Here is a 26,520-nt window from a genome sequence, read left to right on the forward strand (position 1 = left end):
TTTACAGAAGCAGCAATATCTGATCTGCAGGCCTCAAGCCTTGCCCCAGACAAACCCCACCCCTTCTCTTTAGAAGTCTCTTTGCCTTTGTCTTTTCACTGCTCCTTCTGAACCTGAGAGTTACTGTTTGTGTTTCAGGAAAATGAACTCTAGAGGTGTTGAATTTGTGGATAAATTCAGGGGTGGGAGAATAACAATAAGAACTTTAGGATATTGAAATGTGGGTATTATGGCACATACCTATAATCCCAGCACTCAGGAGAATGAAGGATCATGATTGAAAGCCAGTTGAGGCCCCTCCTCAACTTCCCTCCTATGCCCTCTCTATCTCCTTTTTCCATCTCCTTCCTTATATTATTTTTCTGTATTTTTCTGTGTCATTTAAAATGCCACATAGGTTTTCTTCTTTAACTGTTAACATGACATATTAGTGGAATTAATTCTATTTCCATTTTTATTTATTTTTATTTTATATGCATAGATGTTTTGCATTGCGATCATACAGTTTCCTCAGGAGTCAGAAGAGGGCATCAGATCTTCAGGAACTGGAGCTACAGACAGATGTTAGCTACCATGTAGGTGCTGGAAATGAACTCAGATCCTCTGTAAGAGCCATTTCTCTAGCCCCGTGTTTTTATGATTATTTTTTATTTTTAATAGAAAAAATATTCAATTCCTTATGAAATACATGGAGTTTTTTCAAGTTATGAAGTGTTTAAACATTATTTCCTCAAAATTGTGAAAGAACTTAAATATACACCTATCAGAGTTTCAATTTTTTTGTTTTGTTTGTCTTGTGGAAATTCAATTCCCTTCCTTCCTTCCTGTCACTATTTCTTTCCTTTCTTTCTGAAAAGGTCTGGATATGTAGTCTAGACTGGCCTCAAACTCAAGACATCCCATCTTGGCTTCCACATGTCAGTGCTGCCGGCATACACCATTACACTCGTCTTCATTCATTTTCTTTAATGGTTATATTATTCTAAAAGGTGTAAAGATGCCATGCACATGCACATTTTTATATCCAACACACACACACACACACACACACACACACACACACACACACACACACTTGGGATGGGCAGGGAGAAAACAAGTTACCTTGCACAATGGAGAGAGGGTACTTCATATCATACCTAGTTCATAGATGGACCCAATAAATTTTACTATTGTTTACCAACATGAGACAGAAAGCAAGCTAGGGAGAAGTGAAGGAAAAAGAGGCAGGCCAGAGGGCTTTCTCAGTAGGACCAATTTTTTTTTTTTTTTCCGAGACAGGGTTTCTCTGTGTAGCTTTGGAGCCTATCCTGGCACTCGCTCTGGAGACCAGGCTGGCCTCGAACTCACAGAGATCCTCCTGCCTCTGCCTCCTGAGTGCTGGGATTAAAGGCGTGCGCTACCAACGCCCGGCAGTAGGACCAAATTTTAAAAGATTTGTCGCTAAGAACTAAGAGTCAATCATAGTAGATCAAATTCCCATACAGAAGACCCAGTGATGGGCAGCTGGCCTTTTGTCTGAGAACAAGTATATAGATATCTTCCCTTGGTGGTAGGGTGTGCTATTCTAATGCATCTTGACCTTCTAAGGAAGGAGGGGGCCCAATGCTTTTCTACAGCTGTGGTTCCAATTGGCATATTTGGAAAAAGTCCCAAATCTGACTCATCAGTCAAACCACAAAGACAAAAATCCTCTCCTCTGAGCTGGCTCATTTGGTCAGGTACAGAACATCTTCTGCCCTGCCACCTCTACCCTTGGCTTTGACTTCTTTACACTTTCCTAAGCCCAAGGACACACTGCCTTTAAAGCAAGATTTGGGTTCCAAGGCCACGATAGCACTATAATACTTTTGAAACACCAGGATACATCAACTCCTTAATTATAACCTTTGTTTTTATTCTAACAGTCCACTTGAAGTGTTACAGTTTACAGTCTAACAACAACATTTAAATAAGCAAAGCTCCTCAGAAGTCTGCTTCGAGTCCCCTAGTAGTAGTGGTATTTATTCACATCATATGTTTGGTTAGGATCTGCTAGGTCATGGGGATTTATGATGGGGTCATTGTTTTCATATACAAGGTAGACTACGAGCTAATATGCCAAATTTTCCAGACAGGATCATCTCAAGACATGATGTGTCAGAATGTCTGGTGATTTCAATGATTCACCCACTCCTGACACAAACAAAAATACCCTCCATCCTTAGAAATTAGTTTTGATGACAGCTTATGCTGGACAGGACGTGGAATAAGGGGAATACTCCTCCATTGCTGATGGGAGTGCAAACTTATACAGCCACTTTGGAAATCAGTATGGCAATTTCTTATTAAATTCAGAAACAACCTCAGGACCCAGCAATACCACTTTTGGGCATTTATCCAAAGGACGCACACTCACACCACAGGGGTATTTGTCCAATATGGTCATAGCAGCATTATTCGTAATAGCTAGAACCTGGAATCAACCTGGAGGCTCCTCAACTGAAGAATGGATAAAGAAAATGTGGTATATTTACACAAAGGAGTACTATTTACACATAAAAAACAATGGCATCCATAGAGAGAGAGGAGTGATATTATGAACAAAGGGGTCAAGCCCATGATTGGGAAATCCACAGAAACAGCAGACCTGAGCAAGTGGGAGCTCACTGACTCTGGATTGACAACCAGGGAACCTGTATAGGACTGAACTATACCCTCTGAATGTGGGTGACAGATGTGTGGCCTGGGCAGTTTATGGAGTCCCTTGCAGTGGGACCAGGATGAATTGGCTTTTTGGAGCCCATTTCCTCTGGAGGGATACTCTCTCAACCTAGATATGTTGTGGAGGGGGGGGGGGACGGACTTGGTCCTCCCTCAACATGATGTGCCAGACTTTGTTGGCTCCCATGGGAAGCCTTACTCTCACTGAGGAGTGGATGGGAGTGGGGTGGGGAGAAGGTGGGAAGAATGGGTGGAGGGGAGGGAGGGGGAACTGGGATTGGTATGTAAAATAAAAAAGATAGTTTTTAAAAAATAAAGCAATTTTAAAAAATGACATCTTAAAATTTGCAGGCAAATAGACAGAACTAGAAAAAGCCATCCTGAGTGAGATAACCCAGACCCAGAAAGACAAATATAATATGTATTCACTCATATATGGATATTAGACATAATGCAAAGGACTACCAGCCTACAGTCCACAACTCCAGAGAACCTAGGTAACGAAGAAGACCCTAAGAGAGACATACATGGATGATCTTCCTAGGAAAGGGAAAAACATAAGCTCATGGCCTTAGAAATCATAGACATAGCTTTTCCATGGTAACCTGAAGCTGTTTGATACCTTCTTGGTGGCAGGACAGCTTTCTTCTGTGAATTATTTTATAGGAGAGCATTAAAAAAGTACCTCATACCCAGGGTGAGACCTTGGTTGATTATGAAATAATCTTTCCTTTCCTTGGGACTAATAGAGCATGGATACAAGGTCTACCCACATCCTGGCACCCTCTCTAGACACAAGCTCAGAGTGTGTGTGTAGAAGGACTTTTAGCATTTTCTCCAAAGCCATCTCTTAGAGCCCCTTTATGGAAACATGAGGCTGGTTTTGTGTGACTCTGTAGGGCAGAAGAAGCCTGTTCTCCATGTTTCTAACTGGATTTAAGAAGATTGAATTAGCTTTCCTACATGTCCATAGGCCCTGACTAAATGGCCTAGCCTGTGGCAACTGAACAACTTCATTTGCCTTGTGGGTAAACTTCTGCTGTTCTTTTCTATCACTGAGTCAACCACACAAGCTCAGAACTCCAGGATGTTTGGACAATGGCTACCTCTCACCTTCCAGAGTTCTTTTGTATCTGACAGGGATAAAGAGAGCCTGAAACATTTCAGACTGTTTCCAAATGTCCTGGCGCTTCTTTTCTTTTTAAATACCATTGTGCTAAAAAGATTACCAAAACATGGACCTGATTAAAGAGGTAGAAATCCATATAGCAGATATATAATTTTGTTCTTTGTACCCCAGCTTTCAGAGCATATCTCAGTACCCCACAGATGTTCACTGAGTTCTTCCAATAAGACTAGTGTCTAAACCATTGGGGACAGTAAAGAGATGGCTTCTTTCACCCAGTTCTTTCTTCCATTGGCATTAAGGATTTGTCAACACAGGAAAATTGAGGTGTGTTGGGAGTTAGTGTTGCTTTTTTTTTTATTTTTTTCCCTTCTTTTCCCAATGAATGATTTCCCACAAACACAGGAATTATTTCCCTCAATGGAGGACCTGGTCCGGCGCTCAAGGATTCAGATAGGCAGGCATTTGCTAATCCCGAACATCATTTGGGCATGTCTGAGCCCTTCCAGCGGCAAGTATTCTGAGTGTCTGAGTTCTAGGTGAGGCCATCTGTGAATGAAAAGGGTTTGAAAAGAAAGGCACAGTCGCCTTGTTTTAAGGGCTGTGCAATCTCATTGAGATAAAATGGGAGGGACTAAAACAATTTTCTGAGAATGCACCCATTGCAAGAGTTCATGTTCACAGGATATTCAGTAGAGGCTGCACATTCCTAAGTACTTTATTTTATCATGTAATCTTATAGTAAGTGAAAAAACCAACAAGTGCTATTTGTGTGTGTGCTTATGTATATGTGTGTTTGTGTGGTGCATGTTTGTGGGTATGCGTAAATGTTCATGTGGAGGCCTGAGGTCAGACTTGGATGTCATACCTCAGAGACTATACCCCGCCTCTCCTTTAGACAAGGTCTCTCATTGGCCTGAAGCTGGCCCAATAGCCTAAGCTAGTTGACCAGGGAGCCCCAAGGATCCACTTGTCTCTTCTCCTCTAGCGTTCCAAACTAAGTGCTACTATTTCTTCCTCATTCTCATTTTGCTGACAGGATTGCTAAAGCAAACATATAATACTTTGCCCAGCGACACAGGGCCAGGTAGTCAGCAAAGGTGGGATCCGAACTTGAACAATCTGATACAGAGTATGCAGTTTTAGTCCCACCTGCAATGTCTAAGGCAGTACATGTGTTTTGGAGGTAGGGTCAAGCATGCCCATGATAGGGCTGGAGAATTCTCATAGGACAGGCAACAGTGAGGACTGGAACCACATGCAGCAGCTTCACTAGCTCTTTGTTCCTTATTTGCTAGGCTGATCCATGACAGGTTTGCCCAGTTTCTGAGTTCTGCAAAAGCATCTGAGAAATTTCCCACCCAGCCTTCTTTCTCCCGCAGGCTTTATGAGTGCACTTTATGGGTTTCACAAGGCATGGGCGACAGAGCTGAGCTTGAGGCAGAGCAGTCACAGCATTTGGGTTGGTTCACACACAGTGCTCATGGGTTGAAACATATCACCTTATCCAGTGCTACTTTGTTCCTGGTCAATGGTCAGGTTAAATGGCCATCCCCTGTTGTCAATATAATAGTCAAATATTATTTAAAGAGTTGTGGCCAAGGGCCCTTGGGTTTATTATTTTTCAAAGGTTTTATTATTTATGTACATGTATGTTTGTGTGTGGGTGTATGTGCACGTGCAAGTGCTCACGGAGGCTAGAATTGGATGTTAGAGGCCCCGGAGCTGGAGTTACAGATGATTGTGAGCCATACAATGTGGGCACTGGAACTGAACTCCGGTGACCTGCAGGCAATAGTCTTAACCACTGAGCCATATCTCCAGCCACAGCCTCTGGTTTTAGAATTCTAGTATGTGAGAGCCAGAATAGACCTTAAAGACATTGTAATCTTGAACCTCAAAGAAGGCAAGTGGCATGCTGATGGTCACTGGTGCAGTTTAACATCAGTCAGGCCAGGTCTAGCATAGGGTGAAGGACTATGTCCTGGGAGCTGGTTGGAGCAGACACTGGATTAGCTTTCCAGGCTGTTTCACTTATTCTTAACAAATCTTCAGGGGCTTTCCCTGCTCATGCATGCCTCTGCCTTCACGGTGCCTGCACACTAAGAGCGCAGGCAACACAACGTGCACAAGCAGAAGGGATGGAGGCTAATGAAATCTTCCTCTAAAGGAACTGGAGATGGGGAGTTAATGAGAAATGTTTCTGATGGCCTTTCCTTTTTGACTCTGCTTTACCATCTGGCTATGAAATTCATCCACAACTAACACTCCCTGCCCTTTGTACCTGAAATATGTGCTTTTGTGGAGCTCCCTTACATTTTGGAGTCTGTACCATTCACAGATGTACATGGAAAGAAGTGGGGTTGGGAACATATTCTTCCATATACTGTCCTTAAGGGAGGGTATCAATTTAGCTCAAAATTGCCAGGATGAGCAATTGCATGAGCGAGGATGGCAAGATGATGAAATTAGTTTAGTGTAGCACCAACACCCTTTGTCTCCTGTGTGGACCTCACAAAGACTACATTCACTAGTCACTCATCCACCCTAGAGACTGCTCTCCTCCTGTCATGTGTTCCTTACTCAATTCCTCGTCCTAACAAGAATTTTCTCACTCAGACACTCATCTGCATCTTTCTTTTATTGACTCCCTCCATCACTGAAGGGTTTATTCTTTCTGTCTCTTGCTCACACACACAGGCACAGATACATTCAAGAGGCTTCATTCATTTGTCCGTTTGTTTAGTAAATGCAACTAACATTTACTAAATTTCGCGCCCTGCCAGGCTTAATCCTGGGATGGTGGAGGGCACCAGTTACCCCGGTGAAGTTAAAAGCTGTAAGACAGCACTAAGGCAAACTCCCAAACAAGGTAGTTAAGTAAAAGGTGTAGTCAAGGCTCAAAGTGACCAGACACGCATGTTCACAAATCCTTACAAAAGAAGAAAGATCAAGGCTCAGGGGCACCCAACTTTTTTTCTGTAAAGTATCAGAGTAAGTATTTTAGGCTTTACATGGGGTTTCAGTCAAAGTTACCCAACTCTATTATTGTGGTGTGAAATCAGCCACAAATAATATTCAGAGACTGACCCTACCTGTGGGACAATAAACTTTACTTTGGAATGCTGAAAACCAAAGATAATTCTTACCCATCATAATTCTTACCATCTTTTGACTTCCCCCGCCAACCTCCACCCCAGTTCCAGACCAGGGAGTGGGCAGCACTTGACCCCCAGGCCGTGGATTGTCAGTATTGTTTTAGGTTAAAGAAACAGATGAGAAGAAGGTGACCAAGTACAACCGAGCAGAAGGTGATTTCCAAGTACAACCGCGGGTGGGCAGTCCTTCCCTGGAGACTGCTTTCTTTAGGTTGGTGGCTGTAAAGTGTCTATTACCAGGCTCAGAAATGAAGGCCAGACAGTTCCCAGTTGTATTCTGTCACTTGAGCCAAGGCAGCTGAGTGGTTAAACCAGTAGACTCTCGGCGATCCAGTGCACATCTGCTCACATCTGTCTAGGGATTGCTTCCTAACTGCACAACCAAGCTTATATGTAACTTGCATGTTACTTGTACCCAGATGGATAAATAACTGGCATGTGGCAGGCCCACCATGTTTGTGAACAGAAGCTTAATGACAGCAAATATTCTTAGCCAGTCTGCCTTAGGGAGAGCTGAAGGCTGTAAGGAAAGGGGCAGGAACACAGGGAAGCACTCGAGCTGAGCCAAGCCAAGGGTAAAGATTTAGTCTCCTTTCTGTCCCTGGCCTTTCTGTGATCAGTGTTCTGCCTAGTAGTCAGCATGGGAAGGATGTCTTGGAAACAGATACACTGGTGTTTGCAGCATTCTTTGCTGTATACTCAGGCTTTTACTATGCACCAAGCAGTCCAATTTTCCACTACTTGCTTGTTTGAGGTGAGAAGAGAGGAAAAAGGTTGGTTATTTTATCTCTTATACTTGGACTTCGAAATACAATGAGCAATTTTTTTTAAGTGAACAAAAACACCCCATTTTCTTGGAGTTTTCTCCATTGTTTTCTTAGAATATTGTTACTTACCAAAAGAAAATTGCTCAGTTGTTCACAAGGGCTGTGATGGAGAACAGGTTTTGCTTTTCTAAGGAGACCATAGAAAGTCAGGCCCCTTCTTTGCCCTGCATAGAAACTCCACTCTTGAAGAAGGCCTGCACAGAGTAGCTTGTTTGTTAAACAAACTTGGATGTACCCCTAACTCTGTACAGCCACCCCAAAATGACAAATAAAATGATTGCAGAATTACAAAATCTCAGATTAGAGACATGTCCTATGGCTTATGTGCCTCATTTCATATGCCTGGGCCGTGACAGACATTGTTACCAATCCCAGTATTTCTTCTCACAATGCCTGTCTACTTCCTTAGCCATTCTTAAACCATTTCTGTGGATAGTTGAGATTCCCACTTCTGCTGCTGGTGCAGGGAAGATAGCCAAACCTTGGTTCTGATCCAATGTTTGAAGGGTACCTACTAAATGATTTTGAGCTAATTATTGGGTTGGAGTTCCTTTATTTAAAATGGAAGCAATACTATTTATTAACACCACCTAGAGATGGGGTGGTATTTAGGATTGATTATAGCATTGGCTCTGTCATATCATGAGTCCCCTTTCCTCTAGGTTGAGTGAAAGTGGAGAGTGGATCTATTATGGTGATTCAGTATCTAGATTCTTTCAGCTTCCTTCAGGCCTTGGCTAGTCTGCTTGTACACGCCCAGGGACAGGACACTGACAAACCTATTTGGCCCACCTTTGGAAATTTTCAGGTTTCTCCAAAGCCTCTGCTGTTTCTCAGTGTGTGTTTGGGAAGCCTTGCTGGAGTATTCAGACAAATCACTGTCTCCACACAGGCCTTGCCTTAGTTGCTGTCTATTTCACCTTAGTCGCATGCCTGATCTCCACTTTGCACATTAGTGACTGGCAGCTGGGGGGGGGGGTGACTCTGAGTTCAGGGGATATCTGATAATGTCTGGAGACATTTTTATTTTTTTATTGCCACAGATGGTGACCAGTTCCACAGAGGGAGGTGTGTGAGTCTGAGGTTCCGTTGGATGTCAGTGAGCCTTGCACTCAGCCTCCGAGTTCAAGAATCTCTGTGAAAATGCTGAGATGCAGGCTGGGCCACTCCCTCTTTCACCCAGACAGGGTTGGGTCACTGAAGTGGTTTACCGGCTAGGATTAATTGGGCAAAGTGATGATGTAAAGCTTAACCACTCATTGGAGAACTGCTGAATCAAGGAAGCAAACAAGGTTAATTACCAAACCTGCTTTAGTCACCAGAAACCAGAGAGACTTTCTCTAGAGGACCTTGGGGAGTGGGGCAGGGCTGGGGTTGGAAGTGTACAGCAGTTACCATGCACCAGGGGTCACACACTGCGTGGAGACTGGACGCTGGGCAGGGAAAGCTGCAGCAGGACCCTGGCCTTAGATTGCTATAACCTCTACGTCTCCACTCGAACACTGCTTCCTCTAGGCAACCTTCTTGCCTCCCAGACCAGGTCAACCCTTCACCTCAGATTTTCTTCATGCCTCACCCTCAAAACTTACAGCATTTTGCATACTTAAAACCATGAAACCAATATTTAATACTTTAGTATGTGTCTACCTTGCTGGCTTGGAGATTCCTTAAGTGCTGTGATCAAGTGGCTTGTTTGCTGTGTCACCTGTGTGTGGCTCAAGTGTTTGGTATACAATGGGTACCTAACAACTCTTTACGGACTGCTCCACAGACAGTCTGTATGGGAAAACAACACTCACTCTTGGCTTAGGACGCTCACAGGTTGAGGACAGGGCTCATAAACAAAGCTAAAAGGTGTGTGTGTGTGTGTGTGTGTGTGTGTGTGTGTGTGTGTAGAAAGGTAGACAGGGAGCGGGCTCTACCTCAGCCTATGTCTCCTTTTCCCAAAGTCTTTTCTTCTGTGTGTATTTTTGGTTTTCCTTGCATAGGTTTATGTGGAAGTACAGCTGAGGGTCTGAGCTTAGCAAGAAGAATTATCCCAGGGGACACATGGACAGTATTAGACTCCTGTACTTTTGGAATGATCACTGCCTGTGAAGGAAGCAAAGAGGCTTCTGGAAGCCCTCACACTCCAACTCCAGCAGGTCATTGCTCTGAATTGCATAGCTGAGGACTCTCACTCTCAGCAAGGCTGATCTGTATAGGTCAGCCTTGGGGCAGAGGGAGAAGATGCTTCTAGTTTCCTGGTTTGACCCAATAAAAACAACAGAGGGGACGTTCATTGGGTCAGTTTCCATTGCTAAACTAGGTCATTGTCTCCTGTACATGGGAAACAGAGGATGAAGTTCAGGAAAAAACAGTGAATCCCTTCTCAGATCTCGGTGAACCCAAAGCCTGGAATATTGTACAGCTCTTTGTCTCAGGGAAGCATCCTTCCTGACCCTCACCTCACCAAGGCTGAGCACACTGCAGTGGCTGGAACACAACCAGATGTGAGTGTCTGTGAAGGTGTGTGTGAGCAGCTGAGAGGAGGAATCCTAACAAGGGCCATCCTTAACTATGCAGCAGGAGCAGCTCCTCCCTCCATGTCTGCCCTCAGAACGTGCTGTTAAGTAGTTAAGCCACATCATTTCCTTTCAGGTCAATGTCACCGTCTCCTTAGCAGATGAGGAAATGGAGACCTGGACAGGCTGGACCCCTGGAGGGCCACATACTGAAGAGGATTCCATTCTCTGAGGCCTGACTGGTGTCACATCCGTCATGGTTCTTGTGCAGACAATCACCCCTGCCACCTGGGATCATGCAGCTCAAGGGCAGGCACTGCATTTTATACCACAGGACCCTTATTTCTGTTTTAATGGCAATTCAGTGTCTATTTGATGAGTTGGGGAGGCCTGAGTCTGTTAAGGAAGGACCATTTCATGCTAGTTTTCTTACATGCAAAACAAGATTGATGCCCCCCTCCCTGCTTTCACTAGCAGTTATTAGGGATCTCTTGAGTCTTACAATGACATTCAGAAAGCTCTGCTTTGGGGAAGAACAATGGCAACAGCTTGTCGAGCTCCTGCAGACCCTTGCAGAGATGCTTCACAGAAAGAGTCCATTTTGCAAATGAGAACACTGAGGCTCATCATATCAGTTTAATGTCATCTAGTCGTTAGGTGGCAAAGCTATGACAAGAAGCTCTGACTGAGTCAAATCTTTTGTTTTTAAGTCTTACCTGCCTTTCTGTACAAGAGAAATGAAAACCAAACCAAACCAAACCAAATAACAAATGCACAGGTTCCTTTAGTGCACTGGTTCTCAACCTGTGGGTTGTGACTTCATGTGGTAAACCTCTAGCCTCAAAAAATATTTACACTGCAATTCACAAGCATAGAAAAATTACAGTTATGAAGTAGAAACTAAAATAATTTTATGGTTGGGGGTCACCATGACATGAGGAACTGTATTAAAGGGTTGAAGCATTGGGAAGGTTGAGAACCACTGCTCTAGTGGTTTCACTATGCAGAGCCTAATAGTTCATGAGATGTGAGAGCTTTTTCAATGTATGTACCCACAGCCTATATACTTTGATTTATGTTCCTTTTTTCCTCTGGACACAGCAACACAATTCTAGTATGCAAACCCACATTTGGAAAATAAAGGTCATCACTCATTCCCACGTCAACCTTGAAGCCGTTTCTTTTCTCCATATTGCACAAGCTCAGGCCTTCTTCTGGTCTTGGCCCAAGTGTGGAAACTAGATCTTGGAGAGGGTAAAGGAGTGAACACATAGCCAAGGAAGCTGGGACACTTGGGCCAGCCTGAGGGCAATGATAAGGATATAAACAAGGAGATTGGCACACACACAGCTAGGGCAATATTAATCCAACTGGCATCAGCTAGTGGAAAAAGGGTTAGCAGTTCAGTTATGGCAAACATGCCAGGCGGGACATTGTTGATAAGTAAGTCCTGCTTTTGAGCTAGAGAATGCTCAGGAACAAATGGGGGTCAAGGATAATGAGCTCTGGGGGCCCTGGTCTATGAGCTTCTGACACACAGGAGTGGGATGCAGTGTGCAATTCAGGGAAAGCTCTCTGTGTGCTGTCTGACACCAAGGTGCTCTTGGAAGCAGAAGTCAATATTACAGATGTGTTGCAGTTTAAAAAGAAACCCAGCAAGAAGGATGGATTTGGAGTGTCACCGTTTTGCCACCCAGAATGAAATGATGTTCAAATCATTAGGTAGGAAGACTGATGGGGAGTTTGGAATGGAACCAATGGAACAGGCTGATGACATCTCAATATGAACACATTTTAATTTGAAAGGAGATGCAATCAAATATTTTGAGCCTTTTGATGTGTTATGGTATTTAAATTTTAACAAAAGTGTCAAGTTAACAAAATGGGGATGTAATGGCCTTTTCAACAAATGCTGGGACAACTAAATAACTATATAAGAATAAATTTGAACTCCAATCTCATAACGTATACAAAAATCAACTGCACTTGGGACCTAGATACAAATGTAAAAGATAAAATTGTAAAACACTATGGAAGAAAAATAAAGTTAAATATTAAATTTTGGTTAGGCAATAGTTTCCTAAAGTAGATAAATTAGACATCATCATAGTGAAATCACTTTTGTGTGCTTTAAAGAATATTATGGAGAAAGTGGAAAGGCAGCCCACAGAATGGGAAAGATTTTACAAGTCATATATCTGATCTAGGACTTTTGCAGAACATGTAAAACAACTCTTTTACAACTTAATTAAAAATGACAAATAACCCAATTATAATACGGACAACACATACACAAACAGACCTTAATCCAAAGAATACTTGTTTGGTAAACTTATTAACACATATCCAATGTCATTAATCATCAGAGAACTTCAAATCCAAACTACAGTAAGACACAGTGACATGTATCTGTAATCTCAGCTCTTGGGAGGTTGAGGCAGGAGGATAGAGGGTTTAAGGCCAACCTGTGAGATCCTGCCTCAAAACAAAAAGCAAAAGCCAGGAAACCCAAACCCAAACAAACAAAATTTTACAATGAGATACTATAGGGTGGCCATAGTCCATAAGACACACCGAAAACACTTGTTGGTAAAAACTGGAAAAATTGGAACCATTATACCATATTGGTGGAAATGTAAAATGTGCATTCATTTTGGAAAATATTTGTGAGTTTTACAAACAGAATTTTGTGAAAGAGAACCACTATATGAACTATCAGCTCTATTCCTAGGTTTATATGCATGTGAAAATGTACCTAGACAAAAGCTTTCATGAAAATGCTCCTAGATAACAGACAAATAGAAACTATTCAAATGCCTACCTGCTGATGAAATGGTAAACTAAATCTTATGGCATTTCCATACACTGGAAATTTATGGCTATTTGGCCATAAAAGGGAATAAAGTACTAATACAGTCTGCTTATATGGATAAATCTTGAAACACGAACTACATGAAACACTGTCACAAGACAAAGCAAACAAAAATCAAAAACCATTATGAAGATGTGAGTAGCAATATCCAGATTTTTTTGAATTCAGAAGGACATATGACTTGTTTACAAAAGAACAACAGCAACAACTACAACCCCCCCCCCCAAAACCATGTAGAGTGTGAGGGATGAGGATATCATTTAATGTATAGAATAAAATAAATGTGGGGAATGTATCAAGCCAGTGAAAAGTGTTTACTTCATCTGCATCTAATTTGCATAAATCAACCAAGGAGAATTTTTATAATGCAAAAGTAAAAATGCAAACATGGAATATTGAAAATATAAAAGACACCAGGCAGTGATGGTGCACACCTTTAATCCCAGCACTCTGGAGGCAGAGGCAGGTGGATCTCTCTGAGTTCAAGGACAGACTGTTCTACAAAACTAGTTCCAGGACAGCTAAGGTTACACACAGAGAAATCCTGTTTCAAAAGCTCCCCCCCCCAAAAAAAAGAAAATATAAAAGACAATTTTGTTTGCTGTTTGATAATATTATGATAGTGCTAACATATCTTAAAAGACACAGTTACTGTAATAGATAATTTGACCTGAAGTCAGGGTTTTGATTTATTCAATGAAGAAGTTGGGCAGAGCAAAAGTAGGGGGAGAAATTGGCCTGAGTGGGCTCATTATAATATTATTTTAGTTGTTATATAGATTTGAAATTTTTCATTGGAAAAAAATTCATAGCAAAGATTAGACAGAAACATGGCAACTTATTACTAAGAAAATTTGAAAAAAAAAACAATAAAACTAAGAGCCAAGTACTTATATCTACATTTACCATCTTTTGATTTTCCAAATTTTCTGATTTACTCTTGTAAATCAGAGTATACTTATTAAATTAAAAATTAAATATTTTAATTATTTTATCTTTTCTTTTTGAGCAACCAGTCTACATTATTCTCCCATGTTCTCCCACTTCCATAAAAAAATCCATGATCTTTTCTTTATTATAGTTACATCTAGACCTCTTCCTTTCTTTCTCTGCATAAATAATACTTATGGAAGCCATCTAGTCTTGCTTGAATGTACATGTGTCCATGGCTGAGCCCATTGGATTGGAGAGCTACACACATGAAATCTCAACAACAGGCTGTCTGTTCAATGTGGACAGGGGAAATTCTACAAGGTTCCATCCCCAGATGAAGGGTGGTCAATGGCTGCTGAGAGAAGGAGAATCAGTTTTCTCCAGGGACAAGCTCCCACATATATCATCTAATCCCAAACATTTTTGATGGGAGACTATAGTTTAATATGGTTACTGACTTGTCTAAAGCCTCAGCCTGGGGAGAGGAGCGCAGGTTCAAGGCTGGCATGGCTTCTCTGCTCAGCACTGATTGCTATTTGGCTAATGGTTGTCCTTCACCCTGTGGGCTCTTGTGGAACAGAGACAGGAGGGGCCTTGGTTCCTTTCTTGCTTCCAAATGCCTGATAGTGATCTCCTTTCTAAGGCATTGTTAACTAGTAATTCATGAGGATAACTTAAGGAACTATCTCTACCAAGGGGCATATTCTCAAAAAGTTAACAAACATATTTTAAATACCCATGAAGACTAGAATGTTTGATGGGGGGTGTCCATTCAATGCAAACTTTATTATTTCTTCATACAATTCCTTAAGAGAATACAATTCTAATGTTATCTACAAACATCATTTGTGAATGTGAATTTTTTGAGTGAGAATTGTGGAATGAATGAAATTTATGTTGGGGAGATAGTAACTTTGGAATATTAACATCATTTACCTCTGTAAATTATCTTAGAGGGTGGGGTTTGCTAAGAATCTTAAGCATAAATTTGCATGAGAGAGAGAGAGGAGATTGACAGTCAGTCCAAGGGGAGAATCATCTTAATACCCAGTAAAAATACTTTCATGCAGCTCTGAGCACTAGATTGGGCTGAAGGACCCTAATGGAAGATGAGACACCCATAGAATGGATCTGCACTTACAATAGTAGTAGAAATTATTTCACAATATTCCAGAAACAGGGCTAAAAGGAGAGTCACTTTTGTAGATCTCAGAATTCTCTAAGATACATGCTAGCTCATTTCTCTGGGAACTCAGAGAAGGTGCCTAGACTTGCTGGCATAGGTGGAAAGAGGAATTACATTCCTCATACTAACTTGCCTTTGCAGAGATCTCTATGCTGTCTGGGTAGTAGAAACAAGAGGGCGTTGGATATTCTACAGTGACATAAGTGTATAAAACAATATCTCCAGCCTTGAGAAACTTTCAACCTATTGAGCAATGTAATAAGATATATGCACACAGTCTTTACATATTGAATTATGCAGAAATTACATTATATGTTCTAACATGTTGCCTATAACAATAGTGCAAATAGTGAGTAGTTAACACAGGAGAGACACTAATCCTTGTAAAGGATGACTGATAAGAGCTTCCTTGAAGAAATAGGACATAGGGTATGGGTATGACTGAAACAGGTGAATGAAGTAGAAATACATTCTAGAGGGAGTTGCATTATTTAGCCAACAAAAATTTGTTCATTGTCCAGAATAACTCAGGCCTTGTGAGGGGTACAAGGACAAAAAAGGGTGAGGTGATTGTGTATGTATTACCCTTTGGGTGTTGAGCAGATTACGGTAATGTGTGTACAAGCAGTTATGTTTTGAGATAAAGCTTCTAAACTAGTCCCAGACTAATTTCAAACTTATTGTGTAGCCAAGGATAACCATGAATTCCTGACTTTTCTACATCTACCTCCCAAGTGCTTGGATTATGAGTGCTACCGCATCTGGATTGAGCCTGCCTTTTGTATTATATTGAGCTAGTGTGCATGCATGTTTATGACTGTGTACTGAGCTGGGGCTGGCTGGAATTGTAGCCAAATTGTGGATATTCTAAGGTTCCATACTTAAGAAATTTTTTAGGGGATAAAGAATGAGTTACACTCAAACTTTGGTTTACTTTCTACCCTTCAGACAAGTTATGGGATCTTTCCCTCCCAGAAATTTGCTGTATGTTAAAGGTACACACCAATGTCTCCTTTGAATGGTTGTATATAATGATGTCTGTAAGTCTTCTCTTAGGATTTTTGGCTTTTAGTGACCACTTAATAAACTGCAGATATTACCATTCCTCATGGCTTCTGGGAACTAGTGGCGATTAGGGAACCAGAAACGTCTAAAATAATTTAAAATTTAAAACACTCATTATAAAGTTACAGTTGTAAAAATGGGGAGATTGTGGGAGGGGCTATGCAGGGTAAGGTGTTGTGATTGAGCATGGTTTTTAGGAGGCTAGTAAAGAGGCCAGAACAATAGACTAGGCAAGAGATAAGGTCCAAAACTAAGAAAGTGCCACAGAATGGACACAACAATGACTATTTAGGTGGCAAAAGGGGCTTTCCAACTAGGAGGTGGGGAAAGAGTTTTTTTTTTTATAGCAATTCTACTACCCTCGGTTTAACATATAGGAAGAGAGAAATTAAGAAGGGACTTAAGCTTGAGTGGGTGGAGAGGAAAGGGGAGGAGGAAGAGATGCTGAGGGAGCAGGACCTCTTAATGAGGAAGAGGAGACTGTGTCATTCATTGCTCTGTGAGTGTTGCAGACAGGGTTGGCAGAGGCTCCACATGGGGCAGAGAGGGCCTATTCTTGTGACTACACTATAGAGGTACTGTATAAGGACTTCTATTGTAACTTATGTTTTCTTTTTCCTTTGGAGGCACCTTTCCCAGGTAATGATCCTAGAGAGAATCCTCAGGCTCTCCTCAAGGTCAAGTGTGTTTGTGCCAAGACACTGAATTGACCTTCTCCACCAAAGGTTCCATAGAACCTCCTCCAAGTGCTCAGATCTCACTCTAAGTCATGGTCACGTGCAGTGGTTTCCAGCCCATAGTTGCAGTGTATGTATCTTTGAGGTTAGTCCTGCTGAGTCTACCCAGGACTAGCAAGTGGTTTCCTACAGGTAGGAAGACACAAAGACAATGAAAAAATGCAGTCGCTTTCTCTGGTTTCTTGGTGTGAGCGTAACAGTTATGTAATGAAGAGTTGGGCAACTGCAGCTTTATTTCTTCACAGAAGGAACCAGGACACTTAACTCTGATAGCTTCTAGGTGATTTTGTAAAATGACTTCTTGTTATCTAGCCTCCTTTTCACCTTGTTGTGAGAGCTAGATAAGGTTTTTTTTTTTTTGGTTTTTCGAGACAGGGTTTCTCTGTGGCTTTGGAGGCTGTCCTCGAACTAGCTCTTGTAAACCAGGCTGGTCTCGAACTCACAGAGATCCACCTGCCTCTGCCTCCCAAGTGCTGGGATTAAAGGTGTGCACCACCACTGCCCAGCGAGAGCTAGATAAGTTTTACAACCCCCCTAAAAGAAATTTCTTGGACCTTTTACTACATAGTCACATAACAGAATAAAACTCAGTTATCCTTGGCAGGATATAGTGGTGCACTTGAGTCCCAGCACTTGGGAGGCAGAGGCAGGCAAGTCTCTGAGTTCAAATCCAGTCTGGTCTACATAGTGAGTTCCAGGACTGCCATGTGTATATGCTCTGTTTACTCATGTACTCACTTGGTATTCTAGCATTGTGGCTATTTTTCCATGTCTACGAATGTATCTTTATTAACTTACTGTTCTTTAAATATAGAAAATTTAAATCAAATATCTATTTTCCATCTTTCCTTTTGTAAACATAAAATTGATATCACTTGTAAGACTTGGAAAGTCACTAACACACAACAAAAGAGAAACACCACTATCTCTACTTAGAAGTGAGGCAGTAACTTCCTACAGGATCTCAGGCTTTTCTCTCTTTTCCTTATTTATTGGTTATTCCTGAGTAGCCAGTGCTTGGGGGGTGTTATAGATAGACTGGAACAGAGCTGACACCTTGGTATCCTAAAACACCCCATGGAGCATGCCATGGGACACTGTAAAAAGGAATGGATTATTCAGCCTATTCTTTTGTGTTTTTAATTTCTGAGTCCCTATCCCACCTAAGGCAGTGTGGGTACCATCAGGGTCCTCATCCCACTTTAGAGAGCCGGGTCTCCACTATAGTTAGCCATTGAGTTTTGAGTCTTTGCCAGAGTGTGGATTCCTTGGCAACAACTTATTATTGATGCCCCTAGCAACACACAGCATGCATGATTGGACACAGCTAGTAGTGTGTAAGAAACAAAGTGGCAGTCATTGAAAGCCTTTACCTGGAAAAGGGATGATGATTTTTCCCACTGGGAGGTATTTGGGGAAAAGAGTGATGGAAAGTCTTGCAGTCAAAATAAAGACAATCGAGAAGAGAGGATGTAAACTTTAGATAAACCATGCTGGCTAAATGGTGATACTCAGGTGGTCTTTGCTGAAAGCTCAGTGACATGCTCATCTTAGTACTAAGATCAAGGCAGACTCTACTGTATAAACTTGGCCAAACCATTTTTATTCTGGGTCCTTAATTACCTTGATGTAAAGTGGTTTTATAACTCCCACACACAGGTTCTTAACACATTTGTAGTATGAAGAGTAGGGCTTTGGATACTGGACCTGTCCTATCAGAGTATGTCATATATCTATCTGACTGTCTGTTTCTATCTACCACTATCTGCCTGTTTGTATGTTTATATGTCTATCTGTCTACCTTCTATTTATCTAATCTATCTATCTATCATCTATCTCTCATCATCATCATCATCTACCTCTAACAACTATTACCTACTATTACTTACCTACCTCTTTGACTCCATCAAGTATCTATCTATCTATCTATCTATCTATCTATCTATCTATCTATCTATCTATCTATTATCTGTCTGTCTATACAGCTATGCTTCTATCATTTATCCACCCATCTGTCTCATACAGGCCCCAAAGTATTTTAGATTATTATCACTGCCTTGGTTTGGGAGCAGGATCTCCTCACTCACTATGGTTACTAGCATATTTTACACACTCCGGATATTTATTAGTTGAGAGAGTTACAGTAATCTGTGAGGTCTACAAGAAAGAAGTTCTCCCTTTCAGGTTTCCCTAAGTATATGTTGCCATCTGCCCAGATACTTAAGTAAAAATATTTTGATAATTTGATTTATTGAATACCTACTTGGGTCTAAACATTGGGTGAGGGTATGGGGTGGGGAAGGTAGGGAGAATTTGGTGGGCTAGACCCAACCCAGTCTTTGAACACTGTTAGAGGAAAAATGAAGTGGGAGAGAGAGAGTTTGTTTGATGCCCCACTTATCTTTAGATAGAGCTTGTACATGGGGCTTCTAAATATGTTTGACAACACCATTTACAGAAATACTCACCATTTACAACCATCTGCATTGACAAAAAGCTGTCCGCACTGCCCAGTGATTTCCCCATGAATGCTGTGGCTTGGAGTTATCATTCTTTGTGTACACTTGGAAGAAAGAAGATTTGTTTGGAGTACCACTGGGATTCTCCTGCTCTGGTTCATCCTCTTATCAGATGAGGTAAACGTCCAGGAATAAAGATTTCAAAGGCGCAGAGAACATGTCTCTTGGATACACCTTTGGAGGAGGCAACTTACGGCTGAGCTCACTTGCTTATTTTTACAGAGTGTGGGCTGCACTTTATATTCCCATGCCTCTATATAAAGAATGCTTTAGAAATGTCTGACTTTTCAGATTCATGTGAGTCATCAGATTCCTGTTTTAGAGTGTTCATGCGTTCGTGTGTGTGTGTGTGTGTGTGTGTGTGTGTGTGTGTGTGTGTGTGTGTGTGTTAGATCAACTCTGGGCACAAAACATGTATATACTTATAAAAATGTGTTTAGAATGCATGTCAGGACTTTTAAAATAAGGAGAGTATTTATGGTGTGTGTGGTGGGCGAATGGGGGGAGAGGAATTGAGAGAGAGAGAAAGAGAGTAGTATAGTACAGGTGGGGGATTCAGTTACGCAGTTACGTGAAAGGCTACACTCTTAGCAACTCAGACAGTGGTATAAGATAATGTGTTAACGGAGGGGACTGTTTTCCTTGCAGACCAGCATACAGGTCTTTGAGGAGCCCTTGACTTTCTTCTTCTTCTGTGTCTTGTTATAAAGGGATTAGAGTCCAATTAAGCCATTTAATCCCAAGGTAGAAATTCATGCTTAAAAACAAGATTTACAGCTTCTTAAAAAAAAAGACATCATTGCAAGTTGAAGTTTGTCCTTTCAAGTTGCCACCTACATGGTTCCAAAGAGTGTTTTAGTGAGCACACAACACATTCTTCTTAATTACCTTGCCTTATACCTCTCCTTTATCTCTTAAAGTGCCCTTCAGCCTAAATAGCCACATGCTGTCAGAAATACTTCAACTTCTCTATTGCTGCAACTCACCTTGGCTTATCCCTTCTTGGCATCTGAGGGCGCAAGGTTAATAATAGCACCGAGAGCAAGTGCTGAGTGGGAGCTTAACATGGGCGGACGTCCTTATACTGAGCGCTCTATGTCCGTTACCTCATTAGGTGCCCACTGTAAGAGCATCCAAACTGGTTACATGCGTGTGAGACTTGTGTAGGCACTCGGGGCCATCGCTTGACTTAATGCACTATTGTTGCCACCTTGGAATTCTTAATCATTTTAGAGCAAAGGGCTTGCATTAAAAAAAATTAAAAGATGCAAAAATGCAGAGATGGGCATTGGACCCACAAATTATATAATTATCCTTACCTGCTTGCTAACCCACAGGTCCTATTGCTTTCTTTCTGTGTTGCCCAGGCTATTGCAGAATATGACAGTGAGTCTCATATTATGCCAAAACCTTGTCTGGAAAGTGTCTACCAACATCTCCTTGGAGGAAAGTTTTCTGATGAACAGGCAACCATGTTTACCACAGAACAGAAAATTGAGAAGTATCTGGGAATTTGGGCAAGTTGTTTAACCCTTTGAACTCTTTGTTTCCTTACCTATATAAGCAGGGATAATAGTAATCATATTTAAGTTACAGGATGCCTAAGGATAAAATGAGATCACAAATATCTCATAGTACACATGGCTTCAGTTAACATTCATGCATTTTGGGTGCCTGGCGAGTACTGAGCATCCAACAGTGCTTGTGACATGGTGAAGTTCTCTTGCCTATCAGCAAGGTACCAATGGATTTATTCCTACCTGTCCTGCAGAGTTGGCAGGGAAGTCTGCCTTGTCCCCATGCTGAGTAAACACAGAGGGGCTGGTAGAGCTGATGAGCACTGGGGTGCTGATTTCCACCATCTGGTGGCCTTCAGGAGAATGGACCATTCGGTTGAGTGTGTTCAAAGCTGTTGTGATGGAGAATTGCCCAGACCCCTTCCTCCTGGACCCAGGGCTCTTTCGGAGGGTGGATGTGTTGGTTGCTTTGCCTTTGGATGGTGAGGACATCAGGGACAGGTTTTTCGTGCGTGATAACTGATGCCCTTTGTTCCTCTCTAGGAGGTGTCTTGCTGCAAGGTTTGGCTGCAAAGATAAAAGGATGGATGAGAGTTACTCTCTGACATAGTATAGAAGCTAAGTTTCACGTTTGTTCTCAGTCACTGCCTCAGATGGCCACCCTTTGGTTGGTGGCTACAATGGCCATCTTTTGGTCAGTATAATAACAAATTCTATCTTTTATCCATTTGATGTTCATACATTTGATAAATTTGAGACCTAGTAGACACACATCCAGGACCTTGACTATATCCTTCTGCTAATCCTGTTTTTTTTTTTCTATCTCAAATACTGCCATCCCTTTACTGATCATTCCTGTTCTTTATCTCTAACATCAGTTGTTCTAGTAAATTAGCTACGGGGAAAAAAAAAACCTAAAAAAGGACGGAAAAGCCCTGTTCTGTGGTGTTATTGATAAACCAACTGTTAACAGCTGGCTAGCACAATTTCTGGAAATGTAACAAATGGTGTTTCTGATCTGGTGCCAGTCAGCCCAGTGCTGTGTTGCTGTGTCACTGTAACCATCCCCAACATCCTACTCAGTACTTCTAAGGGCCTCTGGGGGCTTACAGCCTTTGGAAATATGAAATCTGTTGGAAAAAAATGAATCAACACTTCAGTCTCAGGATGATTAGTTAAATTCCTATTATTACAACAGTTACCAGTTGTTCTCCAAAGTCACACATCTCATTCTAATTTAGAAATTCAACTAGAGAGGTTAAAAAAAATCCCATTTAAGAACTTTTAAAGTGATGATTAAAATAGCTGAGATAGGAAACTTTGAAGAAGAGGTGATTCTTGTCTAAAAAAGCTTGCCACATTGTGAAAAACCCAGCAAGTAGGGGATTAGGGGATTAGTGTTATTGTGTTCATATTTGGATACATACAGACATATATATATGTGTGTGTGTGTGTGTGTGTGTGTGTGTGTGTGTGTGTGTGTGTGTATGAATAGAGGGCAGAGGATAACCTCTGCTGTCATTCCTTGGGGGAAATTCCCCTTGCTTTTCACTGGCCTGGAGTTCACCAAGTGCTTTACTGATATATCTCTCAGTGCACTTAAAATTAAAGGCCATTTCAAAGATAAGAAAGCTGAGGCCCAGAAAGAGTGACATAAATGACAGAGACCATGTGTAAACTAGTAAACAAGGAGCTATCAAATGGTAATGTCTTCCAGTGTAAAAAGGAGAGGGGGGGTGGCCACTTCACACTAGTGGGGAAGCATAAAGGAAGAGCCTCTGAGAAGGTGGTATTTAAGCTGAGACAAGTGACAAGAAAGAGATGGTTGTGTAGAAATGAGGATGTAAACAGGCTGGGTGGAAAGCAGTAGAGAAGAATGGAAGGGAGCAGGTGAGGAGACAGGGAGGAGAGGCCACAGGGTTGGCAGGCACCCTATTGCACAAGGACTCAGGAGGCTTTGACTTATTTTCAGTGTAACAGGAAGCTCCTGGCAGGACTGTGTAGAGGAGTGACATGACCTGATTTATGCTTTTTAAAGCTCATGTTACGGTTTGGCAGTTTCTCATAAACACATACTTAGCATCTGATCCAGCAATCCCACTTCTGGGTAATTACTCGAAGAAAGAAAAATGTATGCTCAAACCACAGTTTCATTCAGAGTTGCCAACAATAGGAAACAACTTCAGTGCCATTTATTATCAATTGATTGACTGGTGATTTATATATGCATGTATGAATGTGGAGGTCAGAGATCACCCTCAGCTGTTGCTCCTCAGGAGCTGTCCATCTTGGATTTTAGGAAGGGTTTCCTACTGGTCTGGAGTTTTCCAATGACGCTGGCTGGCAGGCCATTGAGCTCCCGGCATCTACCTGTCTCCACCTCCCCAGTGCTGGGATGACAAATGTGTACCATCATAACCAGCTTTTTTGTTTTTTAAACATGGGTTCTGGAATAAACTCTGGTCCTCATAATTACGTGGTAAGACTTTACAGACAGAACCATCTCCCTAGATGCCATCTCTGGAATATCATCTGTGATTTGGGACATTTCACTAATAAAGGGATGAGCTATAGACACATGGCACAACACAGACAAATCTTAAATGTGTTAAGCAAAATGAAAGAAGCCAGATCATAAGGCTATGTTCTATGGGGTTCCATTTATAGAACATTCTAGAAAAAGAAAGCCACAGAGGCAGAAAGTAGATGACTGGTTACTAGGTATTGAGAGTCTGTGAAGGAATAGACAAGAGGGTGCAGCCTTAGGGATTTGGGGGGACATGTTGGAACTTTTCTGTATATTGACTGTAGAGTGTTTATATAGTTATATGTATTTATCAAAAACAGAGATTCAGATACATAGAAAAGTAAAAAGCAGGTTTATTCCATATAAATGAAAATGCCATTCTTGATGTTACCCAAAAGTAATGATGAGAAGTAGGGATACTAATTAGCAACATATTGACCTTTTTCTGGCAGGCTTTAGTGGTAGCTTCTACTAAGGACAAGGCTTTGCAAGGCCCCACAGCACCTGCCCCTCCACAATTCACACAGGGGGACAACTGATACCCTTCAAATTGAATGAGTGATTTTCTTTTCCGCCATCTGCAGCTGTAATGACACAGTAATTCTTTCTTATTTGCCCTGCCTGTTGCGCCTCCAGGTGGGCACCATCATCACCTTTGGAATTTTTTTTATCAGTAACAAAGGGCCTTGTGAGAGTCTGACTCTGCCCTGTCCTCCACCTGCATGACTGACAGCTCAGCTGGGGAGGGACTGTGGAGCTCTTAGATTTGCACTCATTGGAAACAATATCCTTGAAGTTCATTGGTCTGGATGAGGTTCATGAAACCAAGGCTGCCCTGTGGAGAAGTCCTGACAGGAATGGGCAGAAGCTCAGCTTTTGTTTAGCCTCCCTTTGTGCAGTTGCAGCTCAATAAATCAAACGGTACATTAACAGGGAAAGTCTTGTTTATGTGCACACACACACACACACACACACACACACACACACACACAGAGAGAGAGAGAGAGAGAGAGAGAGAGAGAGAGAGAGAGAGAGAGAGAGAGAGAGAGAGAGATTGAGAGAGAGAATCCATGTTGCCCTTTAAGAAAGCCTTCTTTTCAATTGCGCTGCATAGCTCTGGCAATACAAACTTATTTAAAGAGTTCTTAGCACGAGCTACTCTTAATGAAATTACTGGAGTCAAAACTTTAAGTACTGCTTTAAAAAGCTCAATTTAGATTTGAAGTAATGTTTGAAAAGTAGGCTCCCAATTAGACAAACCACTTGATTATCTTCTTCCTCCCTCCTGGCAATTAGGAGAACAAATGAAGCCATGGCTAGTTTAATGATAATTTTGAGGGTTCTTGTAATTACTAATTTTAGAGGTAAATTGGTAGTGAGAGTATCCAAATGGATAAGCATTAAATACAGAAGTTTTGAAAAGAGTAGTATTCAGAAACGTGATGAAATTAATGCTTACCCCTTCACCCCAAAGCTATGAAGGAGCAGCTCAAAATAATGGAGGAGATCAGGCCAAAGTCTCCCACTTTCAGTGTGTTCAGTTAGGTACCAAGTGCAGGTCCTGGGAGACTTAACATTCCCCTATTCAGCCTATTGTTTCTACTTAGCAAGTGGTTTCACCACTGACCTAGGCACACAAATCAGAAAGTGGAGATGCCCCAGGCCATTTCCTCTTTCCCATATCCTCTACCTCTGCAGTTCCCAAATCCTCATAAGAGGTAGAATTGAATTTGTCAATTTGGTTCCAGCCTAGTGGTCAGAGTCACATCATTTCCTAAAGGAACCATGCAGCAGACTGTTCATCTGTCTTTCTGTGTTTCTTTCCTTTTTTAAAGTTTACTCTTTTCACTGCATCCCAGAAACCAAAGTCTGGGCCTAGTGGCTCACATCTGCAATCAGAACTCTTGGGAGGCTGAGGAAGGTTGAGGCTAGCCTGTGCTGTACATCCAGTTTCAGGCCAGCATGGGATATAAAATGAGACTTTGTCTGAAAACAGAATAAACAAGTCAACTCCAACCAACCAACCAACCAACCAACCAACCAACCAAAAACAATTAGAAAACAGAATAAACAAGTCAACTCCAACCAATCAATATACCAACCAACCAACTAAAAACAACAATCGACCAAACCAACCAAATCTGATGAAGTCACTGATCTCTGGGTCAAATCCAAATTTATTATAGTAAGATGTAGAGGATCTTCACTGTGTATCCCATGTGGTCACCCTTCCTCTGCTGACTTGGAGTGTTGTGACTGGTCCAGCAATGAGCAAGTGAATGTATGTGGGTGGAGCAATGTGACTGGTCCAGCCAATGGGCAGTGAGTGAATATGTGTAATGCTACTTCAGAGGCTCTCAACTGTGAACACACAATCCATTCTCCCCTCCTGTGGAAACCGTAAGGACACATGCTCCAGATGTCACAGCTAAAAGACAGTCTAGGCCTATTAGTGTAGGTTCCCTGGTGGCTGTGAGTAGAACCGCTTAGCATCCTGTGCTGAACATAATAGTGTAGGTTGAAAACGGCATTTTCTTTGTTGAGCCACTGAGAATGTGGGACTGTTTAGTATGCCAGCATCACCCAGTCAGTAATTTACTCCAATTTGTTTCTTTGGCTTAGTGACTTAGTGACTAGTAGTCTCTGGGTCCTCTTGCTTCTATGTCCCCAACCACTTCCTCCTCCATATGTACATACCGAACCTTAATTGCTTCTCAATTGGCTCAGAGGCTTTTGCTGGCCTTCCAGATGATGGTGAACATCACAAGCCTGTAACAGTATCCTCTACTTCACTCTTTGCATCATCCATCATCCTTGTAATCAATTACTCGAGTGCCTGATGGTAT

At 41.8% G+C, this 26,520-nt stretch overlaps 1 protein-coding gene across 6 annotated transcripts in view; it reads right to left on the minus strand.

The window, feature by feature from the left end:
- Sh3rf2 (SH3 domain containing ring finger 2) overlaps nt 1-26,520 on the minus strand; it is a 106,037-nt gene that overhangs the window by 22,244 nt on the left and 57,273 nt on the right. For all 6 annotated transcript variants that reach the window (XM_035440159.1, XM_027398000.2, XM_027397998.2 and 3 more), the window contains one exon: nt 21,391-21,714. In XM_035440159.1, the coding sequence (XP_035296050.1) occupies nt 21,391-21,714 (324 nt within the window). The remainder of the gene's footprint in view (nt 1-21,390; nt 21,715-26,520) is intronic.

The sequence above is a fragment of the Cricetulus griseus genome, chromosome 2 (assembly GCF_003668045.3).
Source record: "Cricetulus griseus strain 17A/GY chromosome 2, alternate assembly CriGri-PICRH-1.0, whole genome shotgun sequence".
In the NCBI taxonomy this organism is placed as follows: domain Eukaryota; kingdom Metazoa; phylum Chordata; class Mammalia; order Rodentia; family Cricetidae; genus Cricetulus; species Cricetulus griseus.